This window comes from Phalacrocorax aristotelis, chromosome 1 (genome assembly GCF_949628215.1).
Source record: "Phalacrocorax aristotelis chromosome 1, bGulAri2.1, whole genome shotgun sequence".
Taxonomy (NCBI): Eukaryota; Metazoa; Chordata; class Aves; order Suliformes; family Phalacrocoracidae; genus Phalacrocorax; species Phalacrocorax aristotelis.
This window is the reverse complement of record NC_134276.1, coordinates 205,630,673-205,649,668: the sequence shown is the minus strand read 5'-3', so window position 1 is coordinate 205,649,668 and position 18,996 is coordinate 205,630,673. Positions and strand designations below refer to the sequence as shown.

The window sequence follows — 18,996 nt, the reverse complement described above, 5'->3', positions numbered from 1 at the left end:
AGTGAGCTAACCACAAGGACTATGAGATCTGCCTCCTCAGAGGTAATGGTTAATTTAGAGTCATTGTGTATGCAGTTTTGCACATGTACTGTACTTAGCGTTTAGCACCTTAGCACCACTGAACTTCACCTGCTGCTTTAGCACACAGTATTGTGCTATTTTTTATAGTCTTTTAACTTTAAATTTAGATTTGACGATCCTGCATGGTATTGTGTTACCTTCAAATCTTATCGCCCAATCTTCAACTTCTTCACCATGCAATTTATAAATTTGCAGAACAGAATAATCACTATGGTAAGGTCTTTTGATTGTGAAATTTGACCACTTATTTAAAGCATTTTTTTCCTAGAATGTAATCTCTCACCTAGAACACCCTATTCTTTCTCATCCCACAGCAGAGCCTTTACTGAAGGCTTTACTGTTAAAAGCTTTCTGAAAATGTCAGTATACTAACCAGATCACATTTATCTATATAGTAATTGACAGCTCCAGTGACCTGCAATAGATCTGTGAGGAATGGCTTGCCTCTATGATAGCCACACTGACCCTTTCCCACTATATCATCATTATCCATGTGCCAACTAACCCTCACCAACCTTATTGCTTCCCTCCATCTGCTCAATTGAACATGAGACTCACTTGGTTACTTTCCAGGACTGTCCTTAAAGACTGGTGTCACACTTGCCACTTCCCATTCCTCTGCTACTCAGCAATTTACTGCTTTAGGCAGTAGATTACATGCATCCTGTAGCTACTAGTTCAGCAGCTTCATATCCAAACTCCCTTAGAGTCGAGGATGAATGTCATCTACTTCCGGTGGTTTCTTACTACTCATTTCATCAGTTTGTTCTAAAATTTTTGCCACTGACCCTGCTGTTGGAGTCAGCTCCTCATCCTCCCTGTGGCAGACCCTCTGCAGGGTTTTTGCTGACCTCCTCTTTAGTGAACATTGACACAAGGAATACAGCTAAACTTTTTTTACGGTCTTTTCTACCTTGCACCCAAACTATCTTATGAGATCTTGGTTCTACAGCAGGATCCACACCTTTGGTAAGTTTGAAAGTATATTATTAGCTCTTACATTTTAGCATTTTTCCTCCTGAAAATCTTTTTGTGGCTTTATATTTCACTTGTCAGAGACTATGTTCTTTTATGGTTTGCTGTTTGGATGCAACTGTGGATGAAGCAGTCTCCATGAACTTTCATGCCCAGGCTTCTGTGTAGGATCTATGAAATTGGCTTGTCAGATCTTGAATTTGCTTTGCTTTTGCCTAATGGGAACTGCCTGAGACGATCAAGAAGATACCAGGAAATTTTCTCTGTCCTTTTTAACGGTCTCTGGTTCCCATCCATGATTGTAGTGGTGAAGTACACGCTATAAACGTTATATTATACTACACTGAGTCATCCTAGCTCTATTTTTAAAAAGTAATGGCATATCAATTAACTCCAGTAGGATAATGAATTTTCCTTTTATCTTTGACACCTTTAATTCACACATACCTGGATTATTTTGCAGCAATGCTGCAGAAGACATCAAGTCTACTGTAGTACCAGAAGTCCACTTTGCTGTCGTGTTAGACACCCACCACTGCAAACTCCATTCCTCTCTCCTGCACTCCCCATTCTCTGCAGACTCTCAGTCACGCACATTTTCCACTTTCCAATCTTTCTTTCTGTAACATCTTCTCTCAGGAAAAGGTGAAAAAGAGAAAAGAAAAAAAAGTTAGAGCACCTGCTGAGGAGTGGTGTGAAAGCCATTTTGTGCTCTGCACCAGCTCGGTCCATGTGCTACGGCCCCTCTCTTCCCCGCAGCATGCCCTCCCCTTCTGGGCAGGAGGCAAGAACAGCTTTCTGCAGGAACAAGGAGCCGGGCATTTCCAGGAGAAAGAAGCACAGCTACTTAAACAGCTGGCTGGCCACAGAAAAAAAGAGTTTTTGACTCTAAACCTTCATGGGTGGTTGCTTCAAAAGTAGCAAAAGTTACATTAGCGTAATTCCTCCAAAGAGAAATGCCATGTGTTTTACTGAGAGACCCAAGCTCACATACCTAAAATGCACTGGCAGGAGTCCAAGACTAGAAATATCCCACAGCTTTGCTCAGGCCACACATTACACCTGGGATTTCCAGGCAGTACAGATTCTCTGCCTTAAGGAAATTTACACAGCCTGTGCAAATCCAGGCGCTGCCTAATTCCAGGCAATGATATTAGGGCTTGTCAGCACTTGGAAAGTCACCAAAATAGATATTCTGGAGTTCCTATTCAGTCTCCAAGTACAGACAGTCTCTCAGCTTTTTGGACTCATTAACATTAACAACAGCCACAAATAATATGTAAAAAATGCTTCAGTTATAAAAATAGTGCCCATATAAAAGGAATTAAGTGTAATTAGTCTCTTTCCTGAGGTTTAATTATAAAAAGCATTAATAAAATGACAGATAGCATTGCCCTCTGCACAAATCATTGGAGGCTGCTTTTATCACTAGATTTCCTCATTTAACATAGAATGAAAATTTGCATACACAATTAATTTCATTTCGTGCAACAGGGAACTATACACCTGCTTAGAGACTGTTCCTTGCACAGTGACAGAGGCAAATGTACACAAGGCTATCATCAGGAGTTTAAAAGTACATTTGAGCAAGGAAAAACCTCTTTAGTACATTAAACCTATTTGTATTTCCTTCTGATTTAGTCTGCTTCCGAAATTCTGTTTATATGTATGGCTGGCTTTTTAACAAGACAGGTAATAATTACTATAAAATATAGCCAGAACAAAGACTCCGCAGCTAAACTCACATGTGCTAAAGTCACTTTATTCTAATGATTTGGAGAAGTTTTACAATTTTCTTTCTAATTAACCTATCAATAGTGATGTCACTTAAACAGTCCTTAGGAATATTATCTTCTCATTATTGCCAGAAAGCACGCTGCCCAATTTTATAGCTCAGTTGTTCTTACGCATGGATGGAGCATCTGAATTAACTTGAACTGAAACAGATTTTTTTAAGAGACATTTCCCATACACACAAACTACTTTCATAATTACATTTAAATCATTAATATTCAACTTCAAAAACATTAAGGGGGGAGAAGTATTCAGTGTTTATTTTGTGCTTGCACATTGTAAGAATATAATAAAGAAGCATTCTCTTTATCAAATGCCATTAGATCAGGAGCAGAACCGGTGCGTTGGGGTAGGCATTTTCCCAAACAGCATGGAAATTCAGGCAGGGCCATGTTCTGTAGGAAGAAAGAAACACAACGCAAAATCAATGAGTGTAAAATTGCCAGATTCATAGCTGCAAAGAGCATGTTTCTTCAGAATTACTACAGCTTAGGCAGCAGCCGTGCAAGCTTGCCAGGCTGGCTTGCCAACACGCTTCAACCTTAAGCTGGTGGGAACGTCTGGAGGGTGCGGAGGCCGATCACTCCAGCTTTGTAGTCTTTGCTGAAGACTGCCAGGAAGGTTACAAATCAGAGCTGATGCCAGTTCAGGGGGTGTCTCGCGATGCAGGGCCTGCCTGTTGGGAGTGGGAAGGGGTCCATCAGTTCGTTTCGCATGACTGGCCACCAAGCAGCTGCCAGCCTTGCAAAGGGATGCATTCATTACAGCCCTGTGCACAGATCCCGTGTAAAGACACCTTGAGCTGAAGGCGGTCTTTGGCTTTGTGAGATTAAAATATTGAATTTCAAGGGCTGCACTCTCAAACCTTTTCCCTGCTATTTGTGGATTTAAAACTTGGTTATTAGGATGCATGCATCCTCTCAGGCTGTCAGGCAAAAATGGTACCTGAATGGCATGGGAGCTGACGGTATTGTTTTAGGGATGGCTAACTCTCCAGATTTGGGGAATTGTTTTTCCTGTTGATTTCCTGACAAAAATTAAATCCATAAAGTGTAAAACGACAGAGGACTTAAATGCCATGCAAAATTATGATGTTGCTACATTGAAGCTTATCTTTTGAAATATTCTGGTGTTTCATCTGAAAAGCTTTGTATCTCTACAGAAAGCAACTCTCTGAAATGCCTTTTAAAAATAATGATCTGATATTCAAATATGTCACTTTCCATGAAAGGAGCTAATGCCACAGGGTCATACCAAATAAAACATTTAGACACTCAAAGCTTGATGCTGCAACACCTGTTACATGGCTGGTGTCCCACTAGATGCAGAGGGAAGATTAAATGTGTCAGAATGATATCGCCACAGTCTGCAAGGAAAGTATAAAAGGTAACAAGAAAAGGTGACATAAATATATTAAAAGAAATATGAAGAACAGGAAAAAAAGAGAGGTCCATTGCTTGCTGAGAATGTGAAGAAGGCTGAAATATCCAGTGCTTTCTTTGTATCAGTCTTCACTGAGATGTTCAGAAGGGCTGTAAACCTACTACATCAGCTTCAACAGAGGAATTAGTATAAATCAGAATAAGGAGAAAACTGCTTAAAACATGCTTAGATTCAAGACAACTGACCCTGCTGATGTTCGTGTAAGCTCAGTAACTAAGAGAAAGTAATTTCTAGACTGTTAGCAATTACATCCTAGAATTCATGGGGGACAAGAAAGTTAGTAGCAGACTAGAGAAAGGAAAGCATGTTCCCTATTTGCAAAGTCAAATAATAGAGAAAAGTTCCTTTAACTTTCATTCTCAGAAATAATCTGTGACAAGTTATCAAAAAGTTGAAAAAATCCACCATGTAAATCGTGGAAAGCAAATGTTGTCATATCAGTCCAATTTTCATTTCTTATTTCTGAATTTTATTTTGATTTCTTTGTGGAAAAAGGGGAAGGAGAATGTATGAGGCATCTTTTCACATTTCAACACCACCTTGCATGAAGTTCACAGAAACAGGATGGGGAATTATACTTTAGGTGGAATCATGGTAATGTGGTTACTGAAAATAATCCCTCACAAAGACTGCTCTGAATGGTTTGCTCCTGAATAGTAATTACAAGTGTGGTTCTGAGGGGTCTGGGATGAAACCAGCTTGATTTGATAATTTTATTAATAGTGGGAGACCTATTGAAAAAATAATAAAATAAAATTTGCTCATGCCAAGATGTCACTAGTCATAGAGGGTTTAAAAGGTTTTTGAGGAACTGACTTAGATTTCAAAATGAAAATTTTAGACTAAAACAGTCAATCTGATAAAAGTCACTGAGGTGCACTGTGCTCGGTCTAGGGCAGAGAAATGAGTTGCACAATGTAAAATGGGGGATAACTGTCTAGACAGTACTGCTGGGAAACTGTCTTGGAATCCAACTAACCATGACTCGCGAATCTGATGTTACAAAAAGGCAAAGGTCTTGTTCTGGGAACATTATTAAGTATTTCTCCTACATGGGAAGAATGTTATCATTTTGATCTGTTCTGCCTACTCCCCAGCTTACTAATTTCTCCAGTTTGGAGACTGCGGACAGACTTGGAAGGATCCAGAAGAGATGTATAGATAAATGTCATGTGTGATATAAAACATTTGATCTTGAAAAGAGAGTAATGAGGAACCCATGTAATAGGCACTGGGTTCTTTTCGGACCTGTTTCTATGCTTACCATCACCTCTGGCCTCACCTTGGTGTATCTTCAATTTGTGGGTATATCTGAGCTCCACTTAGTCACTGGATTTAAAGAAGACAGAAATAGCCCCACAATATATAAAAATCTATTCCACAATAGAAAAGAGGAGAGAGTGAGCACATTTGAATGCCTGGACAGAAAGAAAGCATACAGCGTGGTTTCCTCACATATCAGACATCAGAGAATCTACATCAGCCAGAGGAAGGAAGGGGAGGTTATAAATTTTTAACGCTAGGAAAAATAAGAATAGGACTTCATACCCTATTAGACACATGGGGAACCACTCGTCAGACAAGGTTTTCTCTTTTGTATGAATTCCCCAGATATGAGTGTAAAGTCTAACTGAAGCTTTTCTCAGGGTAAGAGTGTTGGCAACTTTTCTCTTCTGTGTTCTTTTTCTTATCTAATCAGAGCTGGACTTGTGCTGCAAAGGCAGTATAATTCAGTAATGCATCAGTCAGCCACAAGACACAAATGCATGGAACAAAATTAACCTGCTGCTCCTGCAGCTATTCATTTTAACTCTGGTCTCACACCTTCTGATGTAAACTTCCGAGTACCTAATTTTCACGAAGTTGTTTCTCTCCCCTCCTTCAGTCACGTAACCAAGATGCTGGCCTTTTCTAAGCTTTCCCAAGTTATTTTAACATAAGATTTCATATTAAAAGCAGGAACTATAAAATCAGCTACATGCTGCCTACAGATAAAGAAATATTTTAATCCACTGAAATTCAGAAAAGGCTATGTTAATACAGGATAGTTCCTGCATATTGACCAATGAGAACAGAAGAAAGGCAAACAGCAGGGAAAAATGTGATATTAACTTAAGCTTTTTACATATTAAACTGTATTAAAATCTCTTTCTTTCTTTCTGCTCCGGAGTGCAGAGAATTTTATCTGAAGGACTGTGCGTGCTCTGAACAGCTTTCATCAGTACTCATTTTAACGGCTATTTATCAAGGAGTGTTAAAAACACCTCCTTCATTTAATCTAATCTGGCAGTTCTCTCAAAACATGATAACAAGATCATTTTAAATACCTTCTGCAAAACATGGTCTATCCAGGCAACATGACACAAAAAAGAGCTGCCTTTAAGGCTTTTGGAAAATCTGAGTTTACTTTTATAGGATTTCTACCAGAGTTTAATTGTTTCTTGACATTTAGAAACAGGTTTTCCTGAACCGGTTGAATTCGTCTGTATTTAGCCTGACTAGTATCCTTGTAGGGATGCTACAAATCCATCTTCTGTCTGTGTTACAGAAGTGTTAAAATTTTTGCTCTGAGTGTGTGCAGCAACTACATCCCACAAACTGCTCCAAAAATCAGGATGATGCAAACAGCTCTGCATGGCCAAACCCAGGGGAGATCACTCCAGGATCCAGAGACCACCTGCACTGTCGCTGTGGCCTGGAGGTCATCAGAAGTGTCTAAAATAATGTCTACTGCATGGTACAACCAAACGCATTCCTCCTAACAGAGAAAATCCACTAGAAGAAATTTGCACTGCAGAACTAAGGCCTTTCTGCAGAAAATAATCCTCATTTTTTTCCCCCACTGCTCAGTCTGCAGCATTACAAAGTGTGATAGCAAGGTTGAGAGGTTTTATTTGGATCAATGGCTTTTTAGTTAAGTAAAGTACTGGCATAGATTGTGTACAGGATCCTGGGAAAGTTCTTAAAATAGGCTGCAACTTCTATTCACAAGATATGATTTCCTATTGAGAAACACTGCTGTAGTGCTTTTAGTGGCATTCTTTCTGTCTCTGAACAAAAGTAGGGACTAGATAACTTCTTGACATCCCTTTCAGTTTTCTTATATGCTTGGAGTCTTGTTGACATTTCATTTTATGCACATTTATTTGGTAAATACTATATTTTAGAGTCAGGAAGGAAGGAAACTTGTGAAGGATTATACTTTTAGTTGACAGAAATACAATAGTAGCAAAGAAAACATTTAAACCAGAAAACGTTTCAATGTCCAAGGCCAGCAAAGGGCTGGTTTTGTCAAGACAAGCTTGTAAGAGGAAAAGGAAGTGCCCATCATCTTGAAATCTGTATAGTCTCCTTAAAGCCCTCTCTAGGATGCATGCAGCTTTGCTATTTTAGTGTAGTGGATATGCATGGCGAGGAAGCCGTAGGCGCAGACCAAGACAAGTCTGATCCTGCCAAGCAGATGTGCTCCTCTGGCACTGATAAATTAGTTTGCTGAACCCACTCAACTGAGACCCCTCTAGGCTGCCTGGCACCTGGACTGGCACCTCTACCAGCACCATGGTGCAGGAAGGAGAGAAGAGCAGAATCAAAACATCCCAGCAAAGCTGGGAGGGAGATCGGGATGGATGGGAGACACAGACATCAGTGTCCCATTTTGAAAATGTAGAAATAGAGGCAGAAAAATAATAATGAAGCTTACTCTGACTGGAAAGCCAGCAAGGGGATGCTTTGCAGGAATCTGTAATCAGAGCCCTGGAGCCTGCCACTCTAACTAGGCAGCTCAGCCATGTCCTGTGATAATGCCGAGCAAAAACCTTCTGTGGATAAAGAGTTCAAAGCATGCTCTTGTAAGAACTCCAGCAAATCTGTGACCTGTACCACAGCCACTAACTTTTCTTTGTTTAATAGCTTGCTTCATAACATCTCTTAATTTGGTGCGAAACTTTGCTACCAAGATTTGGATATTCAAATTATGGATCTTTGTATTTGGTCTTTGAACCTCTTTTTTCTCTATGAAGACAGCAAGTTAAATGCAGCAAAGGTGTTCTCAGGCCCATACAACACTACAAGTTAAAGTGTAACACACATAATGTTTCCAGTGATTCCAACATATCAAGCAGTTCAGAAAAACCTCTTATGTGTAGAAGACATGAAGCAAGTTACAAATGCATTACACTGATTTCGGCAGAAGATGAGCAGCATTTGATACACCACATTCAGAATCCACTCTGGAGGTTATTTAATCTGCCAGTAATATCCCTCAGTCAGACAGGAACAAATTTACCTTGACGTGTCTGTCTGTCATTCAAGTCACCTGTGATCCATTGAATATGTCTCTTTCTGAAACGCTCATTTTACTGCAATTCTGTCTGACTCAATATTCTTCTTACCTGACAGGTAGGAGATCAAATAATTGAAATCAATGGAGAAAGCACAAGGGACATGACACATGCCAGAGCAATAGAGCTAATCAAGTCTGGTGGCAGGAGAGTGCGACTGTTGTTGAAACGTGGAACAGGCCAGGTCCCAGAATATGGTGGGTTTTCATCTTTATATTTTCCTATGTGCATGAACTTATATAAATTAATTATATTGCTTTTGAGTTAAGTAGCAATTGCAGATGTTTATATATTGTAATGTCCTAGGGCACATTAAGTGGGGGCTTAAGTGCTTACCTGAGTACAGGTGGACTTATTCATATGTTCAAGTGCTTCCTTGGCTCAAGACCATACATGTGTGTACATCACGGTCGTCTGGTGCCCTCCCGTCACAGGCAATGGCTTATCAGATGCGTATTAGAGGAAGCACTTTGAACTCTTTAGGGGACATCTCTGAGTGTGCTGGGAGTTGTTGATTTGCCCATAAACTGTACGTTTTTTCCTCTATTGGTATTTCTCTGCACATTTTGAATCACAGCAATCTTGTTGCCATGCAATTCAGTCATTCGGGTTTAAACTCAAAGCATTAACAAGAATGTAGTTCTTTCTTTGACAACCTCACCCATTATATTATCTCTGAAAATATACATGGATGATCAAGTAGAAGCCAGCTCTGAATAAAAAAGTAGACCTTGCTCATTGTCGTGAGAAAACAGGAACCATTATTCTCATGTTTGATTCAGAGGGACTTCTAGGACTTTTTTGAGTATTTCAAAAAGTGTGAGTCATTTAGACAATATAGAAACCTTATTTCACTATTGAAATGACAAGAAGTAAAAATAAATTATCCAAAGGTAATTCAAAGAGAAAAAAGCTCTTTCATTAAATTGAAGTCAGGGCTTACTCTGACTTAAAGAACGGCACGACAATGTCATATATTTACATAAGTTCTATCATGTGCACAGCTGGGCCTGAAATCTCACAGGAAAAGGTTTTTTTAAATGAAAATTCCTTTAACTTCCTTATGCTGAGAGGTCCAAAAGTCTATTAAACTTTTCTAATGTTACTTTTGAAGTGCCACCATCATTTCCAATTACAATCAGAAACTGCAGTAACATATGAAAGTAATACTGAGGCTTAAATGTAGGTTCAGGACAGCCTTTGTTACCTCTGTTGGAGACTTCAGCTCCACTGAAAGTCAGCACTTCACTGGCTGTCAGTATACATGATAATCACACCATTTTCTTCTCTAAACTATAGCCAACCCTGTGGCTTGAAGAAATACTTGGGATAGTGCTTGTTGCATTTTTTCCAGTTTTCAAGAGCTTCTGAATAAGGAGAGGGCCACATCCCACTCATCTGGTGATAAAGTTAGTGATTTATACTTTTGGTGAGTAGGAACAAAGCCAAAATGGCATTCAGGGATTATAATAAATGGGTAGTAACATATTTAATGTCAATTTTAACCAGAATATAGTCCTTTCAGAGAGACCTCCAAGAGAGATTAAGATCACCTCCAAAACTCTTTTGTAGGGGAAGGTGCATCAATTTTAATGAAAGAACAAACAAACATCCAGGACTGACATAGCAGTAGTAATCCTTCTCAATTAGCAGAACCATATACTGGCAGTTCTCTGGTTCCTCAGAAAACAATTTGATCTAAGGCGGGGTCACAGGAGACTGCTATGAGCAAAGAACCTATTACAGTTCAGACCCATTCCAAATCTGACTTTCTTAAGATCCTGGTTCTGGATGGCCCTTAAACCTAAGTTTATGGGAGATCCAAAATAAATTTCTGGATTTATATAATCATAAATCTGTACCTTATTCTAGAATCATAAGAAAATGTAAGTACATGTGAAAAAAATTCAGTGTAAACAGCATTGCTTTGGGAAAACAAATCCCCTGAAAGGTGTCAATGTGCACAAGCCTTCCCTTCCCTAGAAAAACTTGAGTAGAAAACATGCATAAAACACTACAAATCCAGACACAGTTTATAGTGCTAACAGAAAGAAACAAGGCAACTTCACAGGACCGTTTAAAGCCATGATCACCATTCAGAAAGGCATTTGGAATGCTTAGCATTAGTTGTGTAAAAACACAGCTTAGTATAATATAAAAGTTGCTACAAAGAAGTGCTGTTTAATCGGACAATTTTCCTAGTTGCATCCCCAGCTTACAGCTCCGTACAGGAGGAGAACCAAGTAGCTGTGCTTGAAAGCAGTAAAAGTGTTCAGGGATTACTTTGTAATGTACAAACAACCTACAGAAAGCATCACAGCAAAGGATAACATCCACATGTCTGCAGTTCCTAATATGTGCGTTACACAGGCAAAGAAATGTTAGGGCTGTATCCAGCCTGCAGGCTTCATGGAAGAGAAAAAACAAGATGCCTGTTGAAATTAACTGAAATATTAAAATCCTCCCTAGGTCATTTCCCAAAGCAATGAGAAATATTCTAAGAACAAACAGAAGGTGCACATAAAAATCAAGAGCAGCCTGCTTAGGAAGTTAAAAACAGAACTTAACAAACAGAAATTATTAAAACCAGAGGGCAAGTCTAAAGAAAGCCAGAATCTCAAGGGTAAGTCAGTCATCAGGCTGCAAAGAACATCTGTCAGAGTATTAATGACAGAGACCCCCAGAAAAGACTGTCCATTCCAAATAATGGAAAACTGAATGCCGAGAAGATTGTAACAGTGAGCTTGTGGTCCTGAGGACAGTAGACAAACTAGTCAATATTTAGTAGTTCCTTCTTCTTCCCACCAGAACTGCACAGCTAGATGTAGCAAGATTAATTGGAGCTTTTTTACTGAGATAATCAGCCCCTTTTTTTTAAGCAAGTAGATGTCAGAAATATTCTCATCAGGGTCCAGCTCTGGAGACCATCAGTGGGAAACAACACTTGGCTGAGTATAAAAAAATGCAAGGCTGGAGGACTGAGCTGGTACCTGCATTGCAACAGTGGTGTACAGCAGAAGCCCAGGGAGAAATAAAATCAGATCAAGTGCAGCAGGGTCTTTTCCTGGTTATTCTCTCTCAGTCTCTGGCAAGCAAAATGGTCAGGGACTTCCCAAGTCAGTTGAAGTAACGCTGCATTTAAAGATCTTTCCAACAACAGTGGCATTCAGACTCACAGCATTAAAAAGAAGAAAGCTTACCTAGAACAACCTAAACAACCAGCCAAAAACCAGCACATTATTCTCTCTCTTTTTCATTTCCCTTGTGCAATATAATCAGTGCTTTTTAAATTCCAGAGCCATGTTTCTGTTAGTACAAAATATGGCAGTATATATTTAAGTGCAAGAAATATCAGTGTTTGAATGACGATGTGATTGACATGAGTAAAAGCAGTTTTAAGGAAAAAATCATCAATGGTAAGAAAGTGATCTGTGAAAGAAAAAAATGCATATTGAAAGGAAGATAGCACTCAGTGAAGAAACAAAGAAGCTCCTGGGAGAATGTAAAGCTCCTGAATCAGTTATGTCAGTTTATGCTGACTGGAAATCTGTCCCTACAAGTACATCCCAGAAAATTCTGGCTGAGCTGAAGCACTATTCAAACCTAGGGGAAGAAATAAAGTGTGTTGCAAATGCATCATTTACCGCAACGCCAGCTGCTGATTTTGCTTGAAAATAAATGCCAAAGATCCCAGAGCTCTTCAGGGAGAGAAACTCCCTTGTAGCATGCATGGTACCATCAAAATATATGGGAAGGAGCATGGATATGATTAATGTTCCAAAATGGTAGCTGATTTCACAGCAGGGTGCAACAAAAGAAGCTTAGAAAACAGATGTTTTATCACCCAGCATCTCAGAACATGTTTGCTGAGGATAAGGATAGCCAGAGGAACTGTGCTTCCACTGAAGGTGAATTATCACAGCTCATCCGAACCCAAAGAATGTCAGCATCATGCTTCATAAGAAATAGTCTGCCAGCCGTGTTCTCCAAAGAACCAAGTCATAGTGAGAAAATGTATTACTGTGCAAGAAAGACTAGAAGTACTGCTGGGAATCCTGATCCCAAAACATACTTAATGCCTGGGGAGTCCGGATGGCGGGAGTGTGAGGTTTCATACACACTACAGGACACAATAACTCACAGTCATCACTGTAGCACTGAGCACTTTTCAGCCTTGCATTAAATACAATTTAAATAAAATGTCAGACTCAGATTTTTGTTGTAATGGCTGCCTAATTCCCTGTGTATGCATCTACCTAAGAGGTTATTGACTTCAGCGGGAGCAACTGAGTGCGCAGCACTTCTAAAAATCTGTCAGCTCTGTGGGGGGACTAATTACAGATGCTCGTATTTTTCAGACCATAGCCATGGCTGTGTAAGCACCTTCAGAAAGACATCTACATTGTGCAGCCAAGCATTGGGAAGAAGAGGCATCCCTAAAGGGAAAATGTGGAAAAACTGTTCACCAAATCCCAAAATAGTAACATTAAAGATTAAGTAAAACTAACAAATCGCAGCCCCTCCATATAGCTCTGCAAGAAGCAAGTTAATTCTAATGATGGATCAGCCCCAGAAAGCTACAGTCTTCTCTCAGAACAACCACTGTTTTCTCTAAATATGGAAGAAGGTCCCTAGGAAAGCCTGGGACGTTTCATTCTCAGTCCCAGCAGTCCTGGCAGCTTGCTTCTTCTGGCTTACTGCTCGTAGCATTTCCCAACTGGAGCTTTCATTACTCAAAGCTACATTAGAAGAAAAGTTCCTAGAAGTACCTGAAAGCAATGAGTCTTATAATCAAGTTGTAAACAGGGCATAAAGGTGGAGGACGCCGAGGCATGATTAACACTTGTAGGTGGACTCCATCCCTCCAGCAAGACAAAACCTCCTTCCCCAGGTGCTTTCTGCCTGGCACTGCGGAGGGAGCAGAAACACTGAACTTCACCCATGAGGAACATTCTGAAGAAAGCTAATCCATTTTCCTTCCCACTTTCACATCAGGACTTCAACATCATACTTTCTATCAAGCTTGGCAGTTTTTCACTTAGTTTTACATTGTTTAAGAGGTCCTGCAGAAAGACTTATGTTTCAGAGACTCCAGCCTGTTCGCACTGAGGTTTTGGAAAATATTTCCATTGCCCTGTCTTGGAAATATGGATCTGGCCCTAAGCGTGCTGGGTCAGGGGGTGGCACTTACACACACAGAGCCACAAGAACCAGAATCAATGAGGTTTCGTGAACAAAGAGTCTGTGCCTCAGGGCTGGTTGACACGTGATGGATGTACACAACAGTGGTTATTTCTCTTCCCCATTGTTTGACTTTGTGAAAAGACGTGTCCTGGGGTTGCACTGCACATTTTTGGAAATTCTGTTGTTTCACGTGGTGCTGAATTTCATACAAAACTCACCCCATGGCTTCGTGACAGTCAGGTGATTGTACTGAACCAGAGTTTAGATTCATTTTTGGCTACTTAAGGGAAGAGTTCTGTATGTAAAATGTAAAGTTTCAGTATACACAAAAACATGCCAGTTAGCAGATAAAGGTAGACGGTATTTAGCAGTAAGTAATTTTGGAAGAGTCTCGAAGAAATTCCCAGCTTATGTGTCAGCACTACCCCAGCAACAAAACCAAAAAATGTCAAGAGTTGATACCAATACAAGGATTTTTCATACAAATAAATTGGCACAGTTCTGAAACGCATTAAAGCCTTTGCTCTTTATTCCTTCAAAAAGCACCTCAAGATGTACTCTATTTCCATAGTCCAGGTGAATCTATATCCTGAATATATATGCACAGTAGTTTCAATCATCCACTAATATTTAGATTTACAGCATGCCTATTTGTCTTGGCTTTACAGAAATGCTACTTTCCTGTTACATATAAGCTTTTTACTCAGTTATTCTAAACTTACTAAGAATTCTCTGCTCTAACAATAATACAATATCTGTATGTCACTGGTTCTGTTAATTCTAATGATTGGTCCTAGGCTGTTCCTCCCCTTCCTTTAGGAATGGTACCTTCCAGTCTCTCCATGTGCATGAAAAGTGACAAGCATGGGTCCCCATATTTCTACTTATTGGGCCACCCTAAAGACACGGTTTGTAAACTCTGCATGTATATTATCTTTCTCTAATACTCTTTTGTTTCTCACAACTGTTAATAGATTCTTTTCCAACTTTTTCTCACATGCTAGCTCGCTTAGTAATTTCTACAGGATTCGACTTTCCTTTCATAACTGATTATCTTAGATACCAAAGCAGCTATGCATTTTACAAATGTCTTTTAATATCCTAGATAACTGATTCTTCATGTTACACTGCTGCTAGTGCAAGAAACACAGCCATATATCTGCTTTTTCTCATGACAGAAATTTATCCCCTGAATATGACTTTTGAGGTAGAAAATCTTAAACTTTTGGAACCAAAGCCATAATTTTCCCCTTTCTGGTGGTACTTGGCTTTCAAGAATATTACTAATGTGAAGGTGGAAGTTAGATTATGATCTCAAACAGTATTTGTATGCAGCCTCTTAAAGAAATAACTAACATAAAACTGAAGAATTTTTGTAACATGCTGTAAGGCAATACTCGTTTTTTAAACCCAGTGGCTAGCAGAATTTACACATAGCATTTTGCACTTGATTTCAAGCTATTTTCTTCATAAATCAGATCCAACTGTGCAGGTTGTTCAGCTATATCAAATTTGTAATACAGAGTCATTGCCCAGAAATAATAACTGGAGAGCAAAGGAAAGAAGAACTTATTTTTCCTATTTTTTATTGATTGCTGTCATCACAGAACACGCAGAAGTGGTCAGATGCATTCAGTTTATCTGCTGTAGACTTTGCGCAATGTAGTATATTTGCTAAAATTATACAGCCAGTCTTACAGTCTTGAAGTAGAGAGACTGGAAATAGAAAGGGAGTTATACCTAAAGGTGTCCTCCTAGCCTTTGAGCTTTGAGCAGCTCCTCCAGTGTGATGCCCACAGGATTCATGCTCCCAGCACCCAGGCACTAAGCTGTGCTTACGGTGTAAGTCTTGTGCAGGCAAATCTGGGTAATCTAATTGATCGTTTGCATGTGTTTCGACTTATCGTTTATTTCCAATACATAAGAATTTTTTGAACACAGACATGTCCCTATACTTTGCTTGTGCAGAGCTGGACACATCTAGAAACCATTTGAAAATTGTACCTGTGTTGTTCAAGTGTATATGTCACCACGGGAGACCTCCTAGCAACGAAGAAGTTTCTGCACCGTGCAGAAATCTGAATTGCACCATTCCTTGCAGTCATTCTCACCTTACTTGTGCTTTGTTCTCCCTGGCACTTCAGGGAAAATAGTTTAGAGAGATCATGAGGTTAAAAAATCCAGGCTGGCTTTAGGGCCATTTTACAAGCCTCAGCTTTCAGGTGTAGGAAGTTCAGTGAACTGCCGTTCCACCACAAAAGTTAGATATTTATAACCGTAACTTTCTATGCATTGTCTTTATTTTTCTTCCTATAGCATAACAGACACAGGAAATAAGTCTTTCTCCTGAGATTAGAAGAAACATAAATCCTCTAGAAATACAGCTAAAGTTAGTTTTGCACAGTCACTTAGCCACAAATGGTTCTGATTATTTATTTGGCAGAAAGTGTTAGGACAGAATTTTTTTCCCAGTAAAATATATCCAGGAAATCAAAAGCAATTTAGTTTGGACACCAAAAGCAAAATATTTGATTGGTAAAAAGACTAATATCAGGTCAAACAAAAATATGTGTGTTATAAAGTGTTTCAATTTCAGGTGTTTTTAATGAAAGAGTTTTGAGGGGGAGGTTTTTCCTAAAGAGGCAGTTTTGCAATGGGGCTTTTCCCAACCAAACTGTGGATGTGTTACCATTTATTAGAGCACTGACCAAAGGTCTAAGTCAAATTTCCTAATGCAGAACAGATACATCGACCATTCTAGCGTGTCTTAGGAGAGGTCCCTACCATAACACCATAGTGCAGTCTGTTATGAGTCTATGTGTCTCCCACAGGTATTGTTCCATTTTGTATAAACACTCACTTATGGAAGATGATCAGCAGGGTTACTTGACGTTAGATATAGCACAGGAGAGATGCAGGTGCTAGAAGGTGGTTTAGAAAGTACATCCAGATCAAGTGATACATGCCCGTGCTTTCTTGCACCATGGGTTTGGTAGTCCTTACTAGTGACCTACTGCATTTATATTTGCAAAAATACATGAAAAACTGGGAGCTTATACTGTGTTTTTATTGTTTGAATAGAGCTAGATGCTTCAGAGATCTCCAGTCGGCTGCAAACTGCATTTTTCTAGTTCTTTAACTTTTAGTATGTCTGAAGATGTTATGCTTGTATAATAAATGGCTAAAGCATCTTGGCCTGTACATTTAAGCCAGATACTCCTACCTGTTCAGAGTAGTGATCAGATAATCCAATTCATCCAATTTTTAATGCTCATTTTATAAATCTCTAGAGCTGAGGTTGGGTGTTATTCGAAACTTGAACTAACCCATATATCATTTGTCTGATGAGAGTGCAAAAATCAATAGTCATTTCAGAAAAGCGCCCTTTCCTTCTGTGACCACCTTGGTGGAACAGCAAGCATTCATTCATATTCCTGCTGCATTTCCAATACTACCTTCTTATTTCTAGCAATACCAACTTAATTTCAGGAACCTGTGGTGTGTAAAAAAAAAAAAATAAAAAGGACTAACTAAATGAATCAATATACTGGTTAATAAAATTGGTCTAAAACCATCAGCCAATCTGAATATGGGCTCCCAAAGGTTCTAGCTGTTCTATCGCTATAGGTAAAAACTATTCAAGGACAAAACTGAATATTAAAATTTGCTTTACAAACACATCTTTAGCATTTAATAAATATGTAGCAGCTGGCAGGAAAGTAGAGCATCCTTCTGTTAAATAACAGTGTATGTATGTGTATATGTGGGCGTGTATAGCTATTTCTGTCTTACAGCAAATTTCTATTTTAAGAGATATGTCAACCTTTTACATAGGTATCCCTTGATATAGAAATAGAAAACATGGTTTTGAAAGAAAGAAGGACACTTGGAAAGACTTCTTCAGCTTTGTGGCAACGTTTTTGAGCTTTCAGAGAAGCAATACCTTTTCCTTACTTTTTAAATGCAAAAATACTGAGTCCTTTCCATAGTCCTAAACATAGCTTTGGCAATTACACTCGCAGTGGCTTTGGACAGTCCAGCTGAATTCTCTAACCCATGCTTCCTCCATCAGTGTAACAGGGATAGAAATATTTCCTTACCTCTCATGGGAGTGTTATCGGGATTAATTATTTAATGCTTGAAAAGCACTTTAAAGATTAAAATTCCTAGTCGACTACTCAGTATCCTTATTAAAGCAGAACCTCACTAATCCACACACATTATAATCCACACCAAAATTGGCAGTGTCCCCCACATCTGAGCAAAGATTTAATAATAAGGCTGTTGAGCAAGTTCTTTTATTACCAAGGCTTAATTATTACAATACAGTATTCTGGAGTAGATTTACTAATATGGTGTAAAGTATAGATAATTACAGCTAAACTGCAGTGAATAAAACAGATGAACAAACATTACTCCTGGTTTGGTTCACATAAATTGGCAAGCAGATTTATGAGCCAAAGAAGGGAAAAGTCACACCTACAAATCTTTTACTAACTTTTTTTGCTGTCTTCCTGTATTTCCACCCAGCTGAGGATATTAGAAGATAAGCACCCACAATACAGGGCCTGAAAGAACACAGCCACGCCTCTGTCTCCACAGCATCAGTTTTTCCTTTCTTCATGTAATCCAGCAAAATAGGAAAATCGAGAATTCAGTAGGATTCTCCTTGAAATTTGCCGTAGGATTAAGCCCAGTCTTCTGCTGTTACAGCGTAACATCCCCTAAAATCCATCTCCTGCAGCTCATTTCACAATCCCTCTCATTTTCAAATTTGCAAAGGGTCCCCAGTTAATAGCAAGACTACGTTGCTCCAACTTGTTTTTAATCAGAGTTAGCTTCCCTAGACACCGATGATGGTATCCTTCCTATATAAAGCTCCATATCAAAGGGGATAGTACGAAGGCACAAACTGTTATTTCTGTGGCCTGGCCCAATAATTCTCATCATGAAGGCTGTGCAATAACGGCTTCAATGGCCAGGCTTCAGGGCATCTAAAACTGGTTCCACATCTCTTCAGCACAGTCAGTTTTCTGTAAAGGTATGCGTTTCCCCAAAGGAGAGCAGAGCCACTCACCTACATTTTTAAGTGAATAGTGATTTGGAGGGATCAAGCTTCATACCCTTTAGAAGCACCTGGAAACTATTGTGTGTCTGACTTGACAGGAACAAGAACATC

At 39.3% G+C, this 18,996-nt stretch overlaps 1 protein-coding gene across 6 annotated transcripts in view; it reads left to right on the top strand.

Moving 5' to 3' along the window:
• MAGI2 (membrane associated guanylate kinase, WW and PDZ domain containing 2) overlaps positions 1-18,996 on the top strand; it is a 762,823-nt gene that overhangs the window by 730,828 nt on the left and 12,999 nt on the right. For all 6 annotated transcript variants that reach the window (XM_075081471.1, XM_075081469.1, XM_075081468.1 and 3 more), the window contains one exon: positions 8,692-8,830. In XM_075081471.1, the coding sequence (XP_074937572.1) occupies positions 8,692-8,830 (139 nt within the window). The remainder of the gene's footprint in view (positions 1-8,691; positions 8,831-18,996) is intronic.